The sequence below is a fragment of the Schistocerca americana genome, chromosome X (assembly GCF_021461395.2).
Source record: "Schistocerca americana isolate TAMUIC-IGC-003095 chromosome X, iqSchAmer2.1, whole genome shotgun sequence".
NCBI lineage: Eukaryota > Metazoa > Arthropoda > Insecta > Orthoptera > Acrididae > Schistocerca > Schistocerca americana.
Window position 1 is genome coordinate 876,049,820 of NC_060130.1, and position 21,433 is coordinate 876,071,252.

Consider the following 21,433-nt stretch of genomic DNA (forward strand, 5'->3'; position numbering starts at 1 on the left):
GTGAGACATGTATGCCTTGGCGCCATCGCGAAGCAATTATTAAGGCAGTTCGCAGCGTGTCCCGTTCACAGTTTAATCTGAGTCAAGGATGAAAACAGGTCCTCTGATACATCTGGTATCACCGGCGTAAGGTGCAGTAAACTACTTTCCGATCATAAGCATTCCTTAGTTCAGTTACAGTATTCTACAACCAGCCTGAACTTCTGTCGTTACAATGTACCAACCCATCACTCCTGAGTTATGTCAATGGTTTGAGGAGCACTCCGCGGACTCGAAGGTTCTTGGGTGGCACTGCAGATTACTTGAACTCAGTTTTGTTGAGCACATGGGAAGCGCCATCGATATGTGCATCCCGTACATCACTCGCTTTCGGTGTCTTTTTGGAGCATATTCCACGACACATCCTCCCACACCCCCTCCCCACTTGCAGCTGTCAGGCTCGAAATGAGGTGCTACACACCACTAAGTAGATGAGTGTAATTTAGGTACTCATCGGCATATTCCAAGGTGGCATCCGACCACATTGTTGCCCCTTGCGTCCGATAACATAAACCCAGTCTTCCCGAGGGAGGCCCGAATTCCAGACAGTCGGTTGAAAGAACCTAGACTACTGTCTTTTGGCATCTGGTCCTGTCTTCTACGAATAATTTACTGCATAATTGTGGGGACGGATCTTAGCAACAAGCAGAGGAACACATTCATGCATGAAGAGAGGTGGCGCAGTGGTTAGCACACTGGTCTCTCATTTGGGAGGACGACTGTTCAAACCCGCGACCGGCCATCCTGATTTAGGTTTTCCGTGATTTCCCTGAATCTCTTCAGGCAAATACTGGGCTGGTTCCTTTGAAAGGGCATGGCCGATTTCCTTCCCAACTCCGATAGGACCGTTGTTTGGTCCCCTCCACCAAATCAACCAGCCAACCAATCACATTCATGCATGCTTCATTCGGTGTCACGGCCAGTAGAACTTTTGATGGTCAACCACAAAACAATGATTTTTGCTAAACGAATGCGGCATTTTCCACTTAAGCCAGTGGTTCCCAACCTGGGGATAATTACCCCTGAAGGATAAACTGAAATTTTCTGAGAGGAAAAAACTGAACGATAAGATTCTGTTTCAGTCGTGAAACTAAATAATTTTCAAAAGATCATTACTATTATCACAATTTTGTAAAACTAATATTGGTTATAAAAGTTATCAATGATTACTTTCTCTCAATCAGTAGCATTAATGTGGTGGAGGTTTCAGGTTCCTTGCATAGTTCACCCACTACACACTTGTCCCAAACATCGCTTATGATAAAAGTGGGACATGTACGTAACAAATGCTGAATATCTCATCAAAATGTATTTTCTAAGTTGTAGATAGTACCTGCAGTAGGCCGGAAATTGCTTCATTACTCGCTTCGAAACAGATAAATTAATTAATTGACAGCACGACACAGCAGTAACTACATAAGGGCTACTATAGTGCTGTACACAGTATTATTATTAATATTAGCGGCTGTGGTCAGACACAAAGCATCAACAGCCCGAAGCAATCAAGTGATTTACGAACAGTAAGTATAGTGCACACATTTTAACCTGGTTAATTTTAAATTGGGTTGCATTGTGCAGGTCAAGTAAGTGCCACAGTGGAGAGGAGTAATTCAGGGGAAGTATGTTTTGTAATAAGTGTCTACCATCACTTTGGATAGTCCGTCCCTGCTAGCTGAGTGGTCAGCGCGACGGAATGTCATACCTGGCGGCCGGGTTCGATTCCGGGCTGGGTCGTAGATTTTCTCCGCTCAGGGACTGGGTGTTGTGTTGTCCTTATCATCATCAATTCATCCCCATCGACACGCAAGTCGCCGAAGTTGCGACAACTAGAATGACTTGTACCAGGCGAACGGTCTACCCGACGGGAGGCCCTAGCCACATGGCATTTCCATTTCCATCAATGTGGATAGATATCATTCATCTTTCCTCATTTTAAAAATAAAAGTGTTCCAAGAAAAGTCCTCCATTCTACAGTTTAGTTAGGTGCTAAAGTTGGTGATAATGTGGGGGAGGGGGACGGAGACAACAGACGGGTTGGTGGGGGGGGGGGGGAGGAGGGCATGGGGTGCTAGCTAATGATTGATCGCACTCAGGGGTAATGGTCTAAGAAAGGTTGGGAACCGCTGACGTAGGCTGTATTTATTAAACGTCTTCTTTGTTCTAGAACTAGTTTCGGCTTCTTAAACCATTACCCAGCGTTTCGCTAGGAAAAGGGACAACACATATAAAATGACAGCGTATTCGCATTATGTACTGCCGCTCGTTTTGGTTTACAAATTTAACTGTTCCTGGTGTTTTGAAAAGTAGTTTTCGCATATAAGGCGATATATGAGGCAGAAAAGTGATTGTAATGGTTCGACACGTTTGTTCAGTGGTTTAGTTGTATCATTGCTGATCATCTGCGACAAGTTAAAACTATACACTGCACGAGAAGGTACATATCTAGGTTCTAGTCCCATTTTTTAGCTTATCACAAATGGGAGATACAGCGTTTACTCCGCCAAGTGCAAAAGAATATCACCCCAGTTGTATCATCGTTGGCCGGCCGAAGTGGCCGTGCGGTTCTAGGCGCTGCAGTCTGGAACCGCGAGACCGCTACGGTCGCAGGTTCGAATCCTGCCTCGGGCATGGATGTGTGTGATGTCCTTAGGTTAGTTAGGTTTAACTAGTTCTAAGTTCTAGGGGACTAATGACCTCAGAAGTTGAGTCCCATAGTGCTCAGAGCCATTTTTTGTATCATCGTTGGTCGTATGTGGGCTGTGTTTCATGTTTATCGGACGGGGAGCGACCGTGAGTGTACTTTCCCCTTACTGCTGCTTCCCATCTCGAAAGGAAACTGGAGCTTGTCTGTCTCCTACCCCTGCAATTTCTTCCTCCCACCGTCCTAGTTATTAGCAAGGTAATTACACCCTTCCCCCCTCTCAAGCGCTTCGCTTGTTGTCCCACCAGCAAGCTCTTCTCCTAGTAAGGTTTCTCTTGTAAAGACAGCGTGTATGTTGCATGTAAAACGAGCGCAGATATTTTATTAGCCTATTAAACTTTCCAACATGTTTCCTAAACTTTTTTTCGCTTTCTTTAGCTGTCCGAAATAGTTTCGGAAAAGCCACTCTGATTCTTTAGTTAGTGCTTGGCAGCAGACGTCTTCAGTATAAAGTGCTATAATCTGCTTTGATGCATAAGCGAAACTGGTTCATTTCCACAGTTGTTGAGAGTTTTACCCTTTTTGTACTGCTTCTTCGTGCGTATTTGAATTAGCAGTGTGATGTAATATTTTCGTAGGTCGCGCTCGCATGTGTGTGTGTGTGTGTGTGTGTGTGTGTGTGTGTGTTCGTAGGTTTTTGTTTTTGTTTATATTTTTTCTCATATTGGCGCCAGACATTTGTTTACCCGTCAGTATTTCTCCCATTGTTGTTGGGAAGGAATCAAATGCAGGTACCCATCGAAGAGCAGAGAGGGGCGCCATACCCGTAGAAAACAAATCTTCGCAAACCGAACTCGCATCTAGCCTCCCCAGCAGACAGATCTCTAAATTTAGTACCAGTACAGAAAGCCCCAACGTGTAATGGATATTTACTAGGAGTAAATATACTCAGTGCCGTTTGTTGTAAATTCTGATAACTACGAAGTCCTCCCTCTCGCCGGCCGTAGTGGCCGTGCGGTTCTAGGCGCTACAGTCTGGAGCCGCGCGACCGCTACGGTTGCAGGTTCGAATCCTGCCTCGGGCATGGTTGTGTGTGTTGTCCTCAGGTTAGTTAGGTTTAAGTAGTTCTAAGTTCTAGGGGACTGATGACCTCAGCAATGAAGTCCCATAGTGCTCAGAGCCATTTGAACCATTTTTTTCCTCCCCCTCCTTCCATCCCTCCCCCCCGTCCCCCCGCCCCAACGCAGCTCCTGGGTACGTTCACGGACATAACTATATGGATCCGAAAATTTGAACTTAAATAAAACCTGTACCTTCTTCAAACATTTCCCTCGGCCATAGCAAGCAACAATGTTGACATTCACTGGTTCAAATGGCTCTGAGCTCTATGCGACTTAACTCCTGAAGTCATCAGTCGCCTAGAACTTAGAACTACTTAAACCTAACTAACCTAAGGACATCACACACATCCATGCCCGATGTGGGATTCGAACCTGCGACCGTAGTGGTCGCGCGGTTCCAGCCTGTCGCGCCTAGAACCGCTCGGCCACACCGGCCGGCTTGACATTCACTGGGCCTTTCAGTAACTATACAATATCAGCCTTACATTTTATGGTGTGAAAATGGATTTACCTGTGGCGATCGGCTTACCAGTGCCATAGGAAAACAACTTGATCTGTAAGGCAGTCATGTGTGCCACGTACCTACTTCGCGCTACCTGAAGCCAGCATCTCAGCTTTTGTTTAATTAAGAACTGCATCTTCTTTGCGCTTCCAGTTCGAAAGTGGGACATTCAGCACTATGTTATGTAACATGTCTGCAGATTTTGTTTTTGTTCATTAGTTCTGACGCCTTAAAAGATGCTAGTTGTCTGAGTGGGCTTCTCACATAATTTGCATGGTTTTTAGGATAGGGAGGTGCGTCTTTTCAGCCGTATCTTCACATACGGAAACAAAGCAGCTTCACACTGGAAAAGATGAGGGCCGTGTATGACTTCCTCAAAGATTCCAAAGCTGTGACAGTTAAATAGAACTAATTTTTGACTGATAGCTGGAGCGTTGTCGTGTGGAAAGAGCAAGCTGCCTGATGTCAATCTTGGGCTTATGGTTTTCATTGACCCTGTAAGTTGAGGTAAACACTGTTTCGCGTACCATTTCCGAGAGACAGAATTTTGAGAGTCGAGTTTTGAGGTCCTCATTGCAGAGGGCACTGTCTTGGTGCCAGAATTTAGTTTGCATTTGTGGACTGCGAAAGGTACACTACCATTTTCAAACAGCCGTTTCCTGTTTTGCAAATAAACGAGACGGGGCGAAGGTTAAGTTACCCTGTTTGGGGACCGAGCGAGTGGGCACAAATTATTAGGACACTGCACTCTTTTACCTCATCGTTCTCCGACTGAGCATTTGCTCTATCTCTAATTATCTTGCCAGCAATGGGACGTTGATCTGTGACCTTCCTTACCTTTTCGTTCGTATTTGGCAGGAGCACAAGTCTAATTCTTTGGGAGTAGTAAGGTTCGAGTAATTTTTCCGGTCTAACTCAGATCAGGTTTTCCATGCCTTAAAAACCCTGGCGCTCCGTCTCTACTGACTTCGGAATGGAGAAGACATTAAACGTAATCCCGCTTACGTACGTTTCTCGTGTATTTTGAGTAGTGTAATAAACACAGGTGTCGTCGCCAGTTTATTCCGGTTGCAAGACACACCATTACGAATTTGTTGAGCAAGTTTTTTTTGCACCGGGAAGAGTACTTTCTGAAACTCTTGGAAGTGCCAGAATGTGGTCGAGTAAGCTTTCTGAAGACTAAGCGGAAAATGGTGTGATAACGCTTTTGAAATCTATAACTGCCAAACACGCCATTTATATGATTGCATCTGCGTGCGACCATGTTGCCGAGGCAACAATGAGGAAGTCCTGGAAAATCTGTGTCCAGCCATTTGTGATCCCACAAAGACAGTTTACATATCGAAAAAGAAAAAGAGATGGCAAATCATCGGAGTTCACTGAAGCATTTGCAAACTTTGCAGGATGCTCAAACATACGTGTTAATGACTAGTAGCAAAATGAAAGTAGGCTGCGGTATGATTTGTGACGATGAAATTGTCGCCTTTAATTCGTATGCAGGCAATGAAGATAGTGGTGATGGATTAGCGGATAAAGTTGGCGCTCAATCGAAAGAAGTTATGAGACACGCAGAGTCAACAACACAACTGGACAAAATAAGAGTTTATTTGGAACATCAGGTAGAAACAACTTTCGCAGAACTACTACTGGTGAAACGTCTTCGTGACAATGTTGCATGTAAGACATACGAACCCGGCTCAAAAGAAACTTAATGATAATTTCAGTGTATAAAAGCTCAGTGTGTTTTTTTTTTTCCTTTCCTCCCCCCCTCTCCTGCTCAATATATCGTCAAAATTTATGTGAAAATAATGTATAATTTGTCTTTTTATATGAAATTAAATATAAAATGTATGTATATGACATTTAATGGAAATAATTCTAATTTTTTTCTGGGTTACTCGATGATGTACTCTTCCACCTAGTCTGGGTAAATGACATTCCACTGTAATTGATTCTGGGTTCTGATTAGCAGGTGTGATTAGCTGTGGAGTAAGTTGGAGTTTCATAGTGTGCTTGCTCTGGTTATCTCTGATTGTACTATAAGAGGAGACAAGCGTTTTGGTGAGTGGTTGGAGCAAACACAGTAGACGAATGTTTAGCTGAAGTAAAGCTCATTAGGAGACGCAAAGTTACTGACTAGTACACTCAGTCCAAATATTTTCAGTGCTGTTATAGAAGATGGTGGTTTGAGAGAGACCATTAATGTATTATAACACTCTGTATTCCAGTATGCTTCATTTGTTACTTAAACAAAAATTATTCATGAGAAAACTAATGCATATGAATGAAGATTAGATGCGTGGTAATGGTTTTCTTTTCACATAGAAAGCTGAAACATTGTTTCTTATTTATTGATTACTGTGTGTCAAATCTACAGTATGTGCTATGTCCAGTATCAATTACACCAAAAATTGGTAACTGTTTTGCTTTGTGTCATAGGCCAGCTTCCAGTGGCAACATTCTGTGGTGAAGCAAGGACTTTTAGTTCCTTTTATTCAGTTACCAATTAATTGTTAGTCATTTATTCTCAATACATTCTTGACAGTGAGTGAGCTCTTGCAAGCCTTGTTATTTCATTTATACCCTTTCCTAGCTGTCCAGTCATGACAATTTACCCGTCACTGAAGTTGTCTAAACCAACAACTTTCCTTTGCCATTCTCTGCGTACATAGCCAGCAGAGTGATATAAGATGGTCCTGACAGCTGTTTTATATATTTTCTACTGAATCAGCTGCTGTCTGTGGTGCCTCGATACACTTGTTTCCTAAGTCGAGGGGTACCCATAATTTTCTGGGCATCTGCTGTATATAGAAAAGAAATGTGGAATAGCATAAAAAAAATAGAAATTAGCAGCTGTTACTTTTGTTCTGATACTAAATTATGTCTGAACAGGCCTAAGAAGGCCTTTTGGTACCGACTGACTATTGTGTCACTCTCAGCCAATAGGAGTCACTGGATGTGGATGTGGAGGAGCATGTTGCAGCACACCACTCACCTGGTCATTGTCAGTTTTCATGACTTTAGCTGCTACTTCTCAATCAAGTAGCCCCTCAATTGGCCTCTTGAGTGCCGAGCGTACCCTGCTTGCCAACAGCGCTCGTCAGACCCATATGGTCACCATCCCAGTGCTAGCCAAGCACGACACTGCTGAACCCCAGTGATCTGACAGGAGCTGGTGTTACCACTGCAGCAAGCTCCTTGACTTTTGTTCTGATAACCCAGGCTACATAAGCAGTAATAAAGGCCATGCTTATATTTGTTGACTTATTATTGTATTTGCATTGTTTCATTCTGTCACGATACGGTATTTACATAATTTCATTTGTTTCTCATGACTGTGCTCTGTACTATTAATTAACAGTGAAGTCATTGTTGTTATTGGATTTACAGGATGGAGTGGGTGGAAATCATTGAACCTCGCACGAAGGAGCATATGTATGCCAATCTCACAACTGGCGAGTGTGTTTGGGATCCACCACCTGGAGTACCAGTGTATGTACATTAAATGATTAATATTAATCTTTCTTATACATGATATAAACAAATATGTTTGTTACAATCAATATTTCATACTTGACACATTTTTTAAGTGAATTATACCAAAGCATCTATTTGCTATGGTGGATTGGATGGCAAAATTTCGCGTTTTTATTGAACATGACCCTAGTGCTTCTCAGGAGGTTCTAAAGGGCTTAGAATCTACTCCATTATTCCCATAATAATAATAATAATAATAATAATAATGACACTGCTAGCCACACGGAAAATGATTTAAATCCAAATAGAGGTGTTTTGCAGGATATGCTTCCTGCAACCACCCTAGAAGGAAAACAAAGACAGAGGATGAGATGGTCAGATGAAGTTAACCGACACCTCATGCTCTGTTATTACCAAGCAACAAACTTAGGAACCAACACAACTGGATACAGATCACAAGTATACATAACATTTATTACCAGATACCCAGAATTAAAATTTTAACAGAACAAGGACTAGCTGATCAGATCTGTGTAATAATCAAAAATAACAGGATACCCCAGTCAGAATTAAAATGGTTCAAATGGCTCTGAACACTATGGGACTTAACAGCTGTGGTCATCAGTCCCCTAGAACTTAGAACTACTTAAACCTAACTAACCTAAGGACTTCACACACATCCATGCCTGAGGCAGGATTCGAACCTGCGACCGTAGCAGTCGCGCGGTTCCGGACTGCGCGCCTAGAACCGCGAGACCACCGCGGCCGGCCAGTCAGAATTAGAAAACATCAAACAACAAGTACAACAAATACTGGAACAAAGTAATGTGCAATCAGAAGAAGAAGAAAATACAGTAATGGACTCAAACATCCCAGAGCAAACAAACAAAGAACAACACACATCAATTAAACAATCAGAGGAAAACGAAATCTTAAGACAGCCACCAGAACAAGCACAAATAGAACACGAAGTGACACACATGTTAGATACAGAAGAAAAATTTCATCTGACATATATAGAATACAAAGACACAAATACAGACATTAGACCATTCTTGCATAGACCACCAAATAACCCACAAGTCGAAACAACAATAACAACTATCAGCACAATCATACACAACAAAATAAATGAAAATACGACTATGGAAGAGTTACAAGGAGTTATATAGGAGCACTCACTACACTAAATATACACACTAAGCAGAGATCAGAACCAACCAACACACAGAAGAAACCCACAAAACCAGCATGGCAACACAGGCTACAGATCAGAATAGACAAACTGAGAAAAGACATCGGACAGCTAACACAATTTATAAGAAATGAAATATCAGACAAAAAAACAAATAAGGTTATGTAAAATCTCACAACAAGAAGCGATAGAACAATTAGATGAAAAGAAGCAGAAATTACAAGCATTGGCCAAACGACTTAGAAGATACAAAAAAAGGTAAAAGAGAAGGAAACAAAACCAAACATTCAACACAAACCAAAAGAAATTTTACCAGACAATAGATAACACACACATTAAAATGGACAATCCACCAAACATAACAGACATGGAACACTTGTGGAGCAACATATGGTCAAACACGGTACAACATAGCAGACATGCACGGTGGATACAAGCAGAAACAGATACATACAAGATGATACCACAAATACCTGAAGTTATAATTTTGCAATGAAAGGAGAAAATATAAAAATGCAGTAAATGAAGCAGGCAAACGGGGTTACAAACGTCTCAAAAATGAGATCGACAGGAAGTGCAAAATGGCTAAGCAGGGATGGCTAGAGGACAAATGTAAGGATGTAGAGGCTTGTCTCACTAGGGGTAAGATAGATACTGCCTACAGGAAAATTAAAGAGACCTTTGGAGAGAAGAGAACCACTTGCATGAATATCAAGAGCTCAGATGGCAACCCAGTTCTAAGCAAAGAAGGGAAGGCAGAAAGGTGGAAGGAGTATATTGAGGGTTTATACAAGGGCGACGTACTTGAGGACAATATTATGGAAATGGAAGAGGATGTAGATGAAGATGAAATGGGAGACACGATACTGCGTGAAGAGTTTGACAGAGCACTGAAAGACCTGAGTCGAAACAAGGCCCCGGGAGTAGACAACATTCCATTAGAACTACTGATGGCCTTGGGAGAGCCAGTTCTGACAAAACCCTACCATCTGGTGAGCAAGATGTATGAGACAGGCGAAATACCCTCAGACTTCAAGAAGAATATAATAATCCCACTCCCAAAGAAAGCAGGTGTTGACAGATGTGAAAATTACCGAACTATCAGTTTATTTAATAAGTCAGAGCTGCAAAATACTAACGCGAATTCTTTACAGACGAATGGAAAAACTGATAGAAGCCGACCTCGGGGAAGATCAGTTTGGATTCCATAGAGATGTTGGAACACGTGAGGCAATACTGACCCTACGACTTATCTTAGAAGAAAGATTAAGGAAAGGCAAACCTACGTTTCTAGCATTTGTAGACTGAGAGAAAGCGTTTGACAATGTTGATTGGAATACTCTCTTTCAAATTCTGAAGGTGGCAGGGGTAAAATAGAGGGAGCGAAAGGCTATTTACAATTTGTACAGAAACCAGATGGCAGTTATAAGAGTCGGGGGGCATGAAAGGGAAGCAGTGGTTGGGAAAGGAGTGAGACAGGGTTGTAGCCTCTCCCTGATGTTATTCAATCTGTATATTGAGCAAGCAGTAAAGGAAACAAAAGAAAAATTCGGAGTAGGTATTAAAATCCATGGAGAAGAAATAAAAACTTTAAGGTTCGCCGATGACATTGTAATTCTGTCAGAGACAGCAAATGACTTGGAAGAGCAGTTGAACGGAATGGACAGTGTCTTGAAAGGAGGATATAAGATGAACATCAACAAAAGCAAAATGAGGATAATGGAATGTAGTCAAATTAAATCGGGTGATGCTGAGGGTATTAGATTAGGAAATGAGACACTTAAAGTAGTAAAGGAGTTTTGCTATTTAGGGAGTAAAATAACTGATGATGGTCGAAGTAGAGAGGATATAAAATGTAGACTGGCAATGGCAAGGAAATCGTTTCTGAAGAAGAGAAATTTGTTAACATCGAGTATAGATTTAAGTGTCAGGAAGTCATTTCTGAAAGTATTTGTATGGAGTGTAGCCATGTATGGAAGTGAAACATGGACGATAACCAGTTTGGACAAGAAGAGAATAGAAGCTTTCGAAATGTGGTGCTACAGAAGAATGCTGAAGATAAGGTGGGTAGATCGCGTAACTAATGAGGAGGTATTGAATAGGATTGGGGAGAAGAGAAGTTTGTGGCACAACTTGACTAGAAGAAGGGATCGGTTGGTAGGACATGTTTTGAGGCATCAAGGGATCACAAATTTAGCATTGGAGGGCAGCGTGGAGGGTAAAAATCGTAGGGGGAGACCAAGAGATGAATACACTAAGCAGATTCAGAAGGATGTAGGTTGCAGTAGGTACTGGGAGATGAAGAAGCTTGCACAGGATAGAGTAGCATGGAGAGCTGCATCAAACCAGTCTCAGGACTGAAGACCACAACAACAACAAACAACAACAATAATTTTGCAACATGAAGTCACGCAAGCAATTAATTCTACGCACAATTGGAAAGCCCCTGGAAAAGATAAAATAGCAAATTTCTGGCTACAGAAGTTCACTCCAACTCATTCACATCTAACTAAATTATTTAACAGTTACATTGCAGACCCACACACAGTCCCTGATACTCTTACACAAGGAATAACATATCTGAAACCTGATTATCAAGCAGACACAGCAAACCCAGCAAAATATCGCCCCATAACATGCCTACCAACAATATACAAAATATTAACTTCAGTCATTACACAGAAATTAATGACACATACAACACAAAACGAAATTATAAATGAAGAACAAAAAGGCTGCTGCAAAGGAGCACGAGGATGTAAAGAGCAACTGATAATAGATGCAGAGGTGACATATCAAGCTAAAACTAAACAAAGGTCGCTACACTATGCATACATTGATTACCAAAAAGCATTTGATAGTGTACCCCACTCATGGTTACTACAGATATTGGAAATATACAACGTAGATCCTAAATTGATACAGTTCCTAAACATAGTAATGAAAAATTGGAAAACTACGCTTAATATCCAAACAAATTCAAATAATATCACATCACAGCCAATACAGATTAAGCGTGGAATATACCAAGGAGACTCATAAAGTCCTTTCTGGTTCTGCCTTGCTCTGAACCCACTATCCAACATGCTAAATAATACAAATTATGGATATAATGTTACTGGAACGTACCAACACAAAATCACACATTTGCTATACATGGATGATCTAAAATTACTGGCAGCAACAAATCAACAACTCAACCAATTACTAAAGATAACAGAAGTATTCAGCAATGATATAAACATGGCTTTTGGAACAGACAAATGTAAGAAAAATAGCATAGTCAAGGGAAAACACACTAAACAAGAAGATTACATATTGGATAACCACAGCAACTGCATAGAAGCAATGGAAAAAACAAATGCCTAAAAATATCTAGGATACAGACAAAAAATAGGAATAGATAATACAAATATTAAAGAAGAACTAAAAGAAAAATATAGACAAAGACTAACAAACATACTGAAAACGGAATTGACAGCAAGACAAAAGCTATAAATACTTATGCTATAGCAATATAGACCCATTCATTTGGAGTAGTGAAATGAAATAACACAGAAGTAGAAGCACTCAATACACTTACGCGATCACAATGCCACAAATATAGAATACATCACATACATTCAGCAACAGAAAGATCCACTTTAAGCAGAAAGGGAGGAGGAAAGGGATTTATCGACATAAAAAACCTACATTATGGACTGGTAGACAATTTAAGAAAATTCTTCATAGAACGAGCAGAAACTAGCAAAATACACAAAGTAATCACTCATATAAATACATCGGCTACACCAATGCAATTTCATAACCATTTCTACAACCCTTTAGATCACATAACATCAACAGATGCAAAGAGAATAAATTGGAAAAAGAAAACACTACATGCCAAGCACCCGTATCATCTAACACAGCCACACATCGATCAAGACGCATCCAACACATGGATAAGAAAAGGCAACATATACAGTGAGACGGAAGGATTCATGATTGCAATACAGGATCAAACAATAAACACCAGATATTACAGCAAGCATATTATTAAAGATCCCAATACCACAACAGATAAATGCAGACTTTGCAAACAACAAATAGAAACAGTAGATCACATCACAAGCGGATGTACAATACTAACAAAAACAGAATACACCAGAAGACATGACAATGTAGCAAAAATAATACATCAACAACTTGCCATACAACATAAATTAATAAAACAACATGCTCCCACATATAAGTATGCACCACAAAATGTACTGGAGAATGATGAATACAAATTGTACTGGAACAGAACCATTATAACAGATAAAACAACACCACATAACAAACCTGACATCATACTCACCAATAAAAAGAAGAAATTAACACAACTAATCAAAATATCCATACCCAATACAACAAATATACAGAAGAAAACAGGAGAAAAAATTGAAAAATACATCCAACTGGCTGAGGAAGTCAAGGACATGTGGCACCAGGATGAAGTTGACATTATACCAATTATACTATCAACTACAGGAGTCATACCACACAATATCCACCAGTACATCAACGCAATACAGCTACATCCAAACGTATATATACAACTACAGAAATCTGTAATTATTGATACATGTTCAATTACCCGAAAGTTCCTAAATGCACTGTAACATATACTGTACAGTTAAAAGGAAGTGACGCTTGATCAAGGTCTGCGTCACTTTCCATTTTTAACCAGGCATAACGTCTGAGAAAGGAAAGAAATAATAATAATAGACATCATTTAAATAACTAGGTGAAATCATAAAACTAAGTCCTTTTGACAAAGATGTTAACCTAGCTATGAAAATTGAAGTAGCTTTTTAATTAACAAAAAAATTGTATAATAAGGAACTCTCATCCATAAATGCGAAACCTCAACACTACAACACCGCCATTAGACCAGGATACCTTTATGCTTCACAATTCCTTTCATTCAATACAGACAAACAATTAGGCGAAATGAAAAGAAGGAAACATAAGTAGTCAGGAAAATCCTGGAATGAAATTATAACTATGGGACATGGAAATGAAGAAGTACTGAAGTTTATGAAAGAATAAAATGATTATTAGACACGTTGAGGAAGATAAAAGTTGTGTTCTGTGGACAACTAAAATGCTAGATGAGAAAAGAATAACACAAAGATTTTTTAACTTTTTTTTAAAAGCAAGGATAGTTCAGAGCAAAGGTATAGAGTTCCAAGAGCTTTCTCGTGGGGTGGAGGGAGGGGGGGGGGGGGGGTTTACAACGGGGGAAAAAAAAAAAAAAAAAAAAAAAAAAAAAAAAAAAAAAAAAAAAAAAAAAAAAAAAAAGGACAGGCGCAACAGGGACAGAAGAAAGAAGTGCAAAGAAAGGAAAACTACTGGAAAGATAAAAGAAATAAAACTTCAGTTAAATCATGTGGACCTTACTTGACCTAATGAATAAAAAAAAAAATGAATTTCATAGTACCCAATAACAACAGCTTAAATTTCAAACTGTAGAGAAAATAAATAAAAATGCTGAACTGACAGAATTACTCCAAAGTCAGTTGCATTTTACATGTATTCATGAAATACTTGTAAACATTCTGAACAGAGGAGTAATACCTTGAACAAGGAAGGGCAGAATGTGGCACGATATCCCTCAAAAGGATATCCAACAACTCTATCAATCAGTACCAAGCTGAATAACTGATTGCATAAGGGCCAGAGGCAGACCAACGCAGTATTGACTTGCTCAATTTTTGAAGCTCTTTCTCTCGAATAAATCATTTGTTTGTCTGTACATGTACAACACATGTATCCATTTCTGCCCCATTTGGCTAATTCCATTAAAGAGGTTTTATGTCTCCAAAGTTTGTCATGAGGATGATGCAAGTAAACTGTAATCAGATTCACTAAAGCTTGATTCACATTATAAAGTGGAACTGCTAGAGGCTAACTATGCATAATGATGTTTTATATGTAGAAGTGTCATACATGTAAAGGGTGTAGACAGAGAGTGGTTCCCGTTATTATGGATAATTCTGGTGTTCATGGGGTAAGGCTTTGTTAGTTGCTGATTTAGCTGTGCTAGACAGCCGAAGTGTAGACCATAGCTAGAAGCAAAGCATCTGTACAGCTACAGCATATTACTTCCACCCACATACACACCACAATGTGAAAATATGCGAAATTAGAAGTAATATGTAGGTTTACCAACAGTCACTCTGTAAGTTTATTGCTGAGTTTTTTTTAAAACCTGTGGAATAATTATATTGAATGAGCATTGCTTTGGAAGAGTTGCGAACTAAGTGGAAATTGATTCAGCAGCCAACTTAATGGTATTGGATCCTTGCTAAGTTACTGGTTGAATCAAGACTGTGTAACATGTTTATTTGCAGTGATGCATTAGCTCCTTCCCAGGGATTTTTGCTATTGGTATGGATAATCATTATGAATAAAAGCATTTGCTGGTGATAGGGATTCTGATCAATTGCCATGCTAAATGCATTCCAAGCATGTGAAGATGTATGGATGAATGATGAAGAGAAGATAGTATTAATATTTGATTTATAACCACAGTTTTTTACCATACACACAAAGAAAATGTTGAAAGAGAGAAGTAACAGATACAAATATGATGACTGACTGATGCGGGATCGAAACCAACGCCTTCTGATTGATAGTCTAGCACAGTTGTCTGTACTGCTGTGGCTGGGAGCAATTAGTAGTTATGTATCAGTCCAATCTCTACACCAGCACAGCAAAACTAATGTAGACCTGTCTGCAAGGTTTTGTGGAATGACAGTCATGGTATTGGAATGTAAATATTGTATGCATTTCTCTACCATTCATTGACAGGTGTTTTGTGATGAGAGCATAGCATATCAGAGGCAACTTGTATGCTTAACTAACCTAGTAAAAATTCAAGGTTGCAGTTGGATGTATAGAATGGAGAAAAAAAATCTGAGTCTGCTACCACACAAACCCTCTGTAAAATAACAATTAAAACTCATTGCGTACACTCATGTGTCAAAATAATAATAATAATAATAATAATAATAATAATAATACAAATTATACTGGAACAGAACCATTATAACAGATAAAACAACACCACGTAACAAACCTGACATCATACTCACCAATAAAAAGAAGAAATTAACACAACTAATCGAAATATCCATACCCAATACAACAAATATACAAAAGAAAACAGGAGAAAAAATTGAAAAATACATCCAACTGGCTGAGGAAGTCAAGGACATGTGGCATCAGGATAAAGTTGACATTGTACCAATTATACTATCAACTACAGGAGTCATACCACACAATATCCACCAGTACATCAATGCAATACAGCTACATCCAAACTTATATATACAACTACAGAAATCCGTAATTATTGATACATGTTCAATTACCCGAAAGTTCCTAAATGCAATATAACATATACCGTACAGTTAAAAGGAAGTGACGCTTGATCAAGGTTCGCGTCACTTTCCATTTTTAACCAGACTTAACGTCTGTGAAAGTAAAGAAATAGTAATAATAATAATAATACAGTCCCTGCTTTGGTTGCATGGTACTACAGCTGGTAGTCTATTTATATTTTGTATGAGGAGTGGTGTAAGGTTGTAATGCTGGATACTTTATACTTGTAAATTGGTCACATGATCATGAGGTTACTTCAGGTTATGGCACCTCAAATTAGAACACATATTTACACTACTGATAAAATTACATTAGATGGTTGGCTGGTTAGCAGTGTTACTTCAACCGTACGTTGGAGCCCTTAATGCTCTAACTATACAAACACAGAACAGTAGCATTACGATCCCACTGTGCTATGCTATTGGCAATAAGCCACAGTAAAATACATAAGATTACCCATCTGGACCAATATAAAACAAGAATTATTTATCACATGCGTGACAGGTTTCCAAAAATGATTCCTATTTTCAAGTGCTTTTCTTTCATTTGTGGTGTGTTGCACAAATTATAAAACAGGTTTTGAGAGAGTAAGCGCACTCAAAAATAAGTGTTGAGTATTCCATGCAATTTGAGCTGCAAGCCTACCACTAGTAACAAAGATACATATGCATCAGGCACAAATGTTACGACTACACAATATCAACTTAGGGAAAGCCTTCAATAAAGTCAGCCATCAGTACTAAGGGGCGTGTTACAGTATTTGAGATTTCTACAATCAAAAATGGGTTTATTACTGCCAAGTGGTTTCCAAAGTGCTACTAAACTGACATCTTATGGAAGCATTTCCCAGTCTAACATTCTGTGAGACAGGGTTGTCTATTGTCAATGGAATGGTATTGTTTGTAATCTCTTTAGAACCATTAATCCACGTGGTCAGTTCCTACATACCAAGACTACATGACTTCACCATCAGTACCTGTTACCATAATACACTCCTGGAAATTGAAATAAGAACACCGTGAATTCATTGTCCCAGGAAGGGGAAACTTTATTGACACATTCCTGGGGTCAGATACATCACATGATCACACTGACAGAACCACAGGCACATAGACACAGGCAACAGAGCATGCACAATGTCGGCACTAGTACAGTGTATATCCACCTTTCGCAGCAATGCAGGCCGCTATTCTCCCATGGAGACGATCGTAGAGATGCTGGATGTAGTCCTGTGGAACGGCTTTCCATGCCATTTCCACCTGGCGCCTCAGTTGGACCAGCGTTCGTGCTGGACGTGCTGACCGCGTGAGACGACGCTTCATCCAGTCCCAAACATGCTCAATGGGGGACAGATCCGGAGATCTTGCTGGCCAGGGTAGTTGACTTACACCTTCTAGAGCACGTTGGGTGGCACGGGATACATGCGGACGTGCATTGTCCTGTTGGAACAGCAAGTTCCCTTACCGGTCTAGGAATGGTAGAACGATGGGTTCGATGACGGTTTGGATGTACCGTGCACTATTCAGTGTCCCCTCGACGATCACCAGTGGTGTACGGCCAGTGTAGGAGATCGCTCCCCACACCATGATGCCGGGTGTTGGCCCTGTGTGCCTCGGTTGTATGCAGTCCTGATTGTGGCGCTCACCTGCACGGCGCCAAACACGCATACGACCATCATTGGCACCAAGGCAGAAGCGACTCTCATCGCTGAAGACGACACGTCTCCATTCGTCCCTCCATTCACGCCTGTCGCTACACCACTGGAGGCGGGCTGCACGATGTTGAGGCGTGAGCGGAAGACGGCCTAACGGTGTGCGGGACCGTAGCCCAGCTTCATGGAGACGGTTGCGAATGGTTCTCGCCGATGCTCCAGGAGCAACAGTGTCCCTAATTTGCTGGGAAGTGGCGGTGCGGTCCCCTACGGCACTGCGTAGGATCCTACGGTCTTGGCGTGCATCCGTGCGTCGCTGCGGTCCGGTCCCAGGTCGACGGGCACGTGCACCTTCCGCCGACCACTGGCGACAACATCGATGTACTGTGGAGACCTCACGCCCTACGTGTTGAGCAATTCGGCGGTACGTCCACCCGGCCTCCCGCATGCCCACTATACGCCCTCGCTCAAAGTCCGTCAACTGCACATACGGTTCACGCCCACGCTGTCGCGGCATGCTACCAGTGTTAAAGACTGCGATGGAGCTCCGTATGCCACGGCAAACTGGCTGACACTGACGGCGGCGGTGCACAAATGCTGCGCAGCTAGCGCCATTCGACGGCCAACACCGCGGTTCCTGGTGTGTCCGCTGTGCCGTGCGTGTGATCATTGCTTGTACAGCCCTCTCGCAGTGTCCGGAGCAAGTATGGTGGGTCTGACACACCGGTGTCAATGTGTTCTTTTTTCCACTTCCAGGAGTGTACATATGAAACCCAAGACACCATAAGGATCTTGGATATGATGGACATTTTTACAACGAAGCAGTGGGTTCACTATGAACAATGATAAAACACAGATCTTGTGTCTCAGTGGAAGACATTGACATTTACCGAATATGTTGAAATGGAAGCGTTGGGCATGAAACTAGGGAAAAGCATACATGACCTCACTGATGTCATTTCCAAAAGAAATGGTATAAAAAGTAAGAGGTGCTCTGATAGCTAATAGTACAAGGAAACTGAATATTTATTTATTTAGGATTTTTTTTTTGTTTTTTTTTTTTTTTGCATGGAGTCATAGATATGACGGCTTTTGCAAATGTCAAGTACAGTTACAAACATAAAATATATTTATATCTTAGCCTTACAGGTAGTAATTAAACAGTAAATTGATGCTTGTCAAAATCATTACATCTTACACATAATAATACAGCCAACTATTTTTTATACATTATTTTACAGCTCTTAAACTTAATCATTTAAAATTCGTTGAGTGAATAGACACACTTTTCAATTAAGAATTCTTTTAGTTTTGATTTGAATTGCTTTTTATTACTGTTTTTCATGGACTCTGGCAGTTTATTATACCATATCAGTCCATTAGTATATATCATTTTTAATCTTATCCTTTCTCGGTAGTAATTATCTTTTGGACCTGGTGTTGTGGTCATGTATATCACTACATTTAGTTACTTCAGCTTTCTGTGAGACAAAAAAAGTAATTAATTTATACAAAGAGTATATGGTGAAGTACTTGTGATGTCCGGAAACATTACGGCAAGAGGCTTTATAGTCTAGTGCATGTATAATCCTTAACCCTCTTTTTTTGTAGCAACAGTACTCTGTTAAGGTGAATGTCTGCAACACAACCCCATATTTCTATACAGCAGCTAAGATGGGGATAGATTGTCCCATAATACACAGTTTTAAGCATGTGGGTGGGTACCATTTTGGACAGTTGGCTAAGAAGATACAGTCCATTACTGACTTTTTTACATACTGAGTTAATGTGGCTAATCCACCGAAGGTTTGAGCCAGATGGACCCCTAGAAATTTACACTCGTTTGCTTCCACTGCCACTATACCGCATACCTCATTTACACATGAGTGCTGTGAGTTGCCAGTTGGGGATTTATTTACACTGACCTTTCATCCTTGTGCATGAAAATATGAACTTAATTCTAGTATCCCATTACTTGCTGAAAATGTCAGTTCCTCACAATCTTTACCATGAAATAAAACTGAGGTGTCATCAGCATAATTTACAGTGTGTGAGTTAATGGGGTGTACATCACCATTAATATATGCTAAAAAGAGGAAAGGTCCAAGAATTGAGCCTTGAGGGACTCCCTGTCTCACTGTTTCACTTGTGGGTTTAAAAGTTAAGATCTTATTGTCAATTTGATGTGTAAGTTTAGTACACTGTTTCCGGTTCACCAGATAGATGGATAGAAGTTTCATTGTTGCATCAGTGATATTGTACGCCCACAGTTTTTTTAAGAGAAGCCCATGGTTCGCTGAGTCAAAAGCTTTGCTCAGGTCAAGGAATATTCCAGCGGTGTGCATATCCCATTCTATATTGCTATATACTTCTTCGAAGGAACTGGTAACTGCAGTGGTCATGCATAGGTCTTTTCTAAACCCATGCTACGATTCTGTAAGCATTTTGTCTCTTGAGAAAAATGTTGTGAGTTGTGATAGGATAACTGTTTCAAATATTTTGCTGAAAGTAGGGATTAGTGATATCGGTCTATAATTTGAAACTTCTTCTTTACTACCCTTCTTATGGATTAGCTGAATTACACGTATTTTTAAAGCATTTGGGTATATGTTTTCATTAATACTACAGTTGAGAAGATAGGTAAGGGGTTTAGTTACTTCATTGGACTATTTCTTTAACACATACTTGAGATACCATCCCATCCAGATGAATGCTTGTTTTTTAGCATTTGTATTGTGTTAAACATTTCCGGTTGATTCACCTCCATAAATTCGAACTCTATACCATCCGTGACATCATTTGGTGTGCCAGCCTGTAGATTTATAATAGGGGCTGGTTGGTCAAAAGGCGAAATAAAATGCTCATTGAATAAATTACGTACTTCATTTGGATCTATCACTAGATGGCCCTCGTGTCTAATGCTAACTGGTTCACTGTGTCTCTTGCTGGTGGCTTACTGATGTTTACTGATTAGTCTCCAGGATGCTTTACCTATGTTGGCTGAACGCTCTATTGCAGCATTGTTTAACTGTTTCCACAAGTGTAAAAGGACTGTCTTAAAATTTTTTTTGCCTTGATTGTACTTTTCCTTAAATATATGTAGCTTTGTTTCCTTATATAAAGTCAAGATCGTATATATTCTGCCTTAACTTAATCAGCCTAGATGTAATTTTCAGCCTAGAATTACTTTAAAGACTAGAGTTGGTTCGTACCCTGGTTGTTTCTTTGAGAGGGCAGCAGCTGTCGAAATACTTCAGCACTGTCTTATAAAATTTTTCCCATTTGTTTTCTGACCCTTTAGTTTGGTAAATAGTGTCCCATTTCTCCTCTGCTGACTTAGTTTTGAAGGCGCTGATGTTGGTGCTATTCAGGATCCGCTTCTTCTCAGTTATCT

At 40.3% G+C, this 21,433-nt stretch overlaps 1 protein-coding gene across 1 annotated transcript in view; it reads left to right on the forward strand.

The window, feature by feature from the left end:
- The window catches only part of LOC124555083 (filaggrin), a 359,850-nt gene that overhangs the window by 156,576 nt on the left and 181,841 nt on the right, over window positions 1-21,433 (forward strand). Inside the window, exon 2 of the mRNA XM_047128876.1 lies at window positions 7,694-7,795. Coding sequence (XP_046984832.1) covers window positions 7,694-7,795 — 102 coding nt within the window. The remainder of the gene's footprint in view (window positions 1-7,693; window positions 7,796-21,433) is intronic.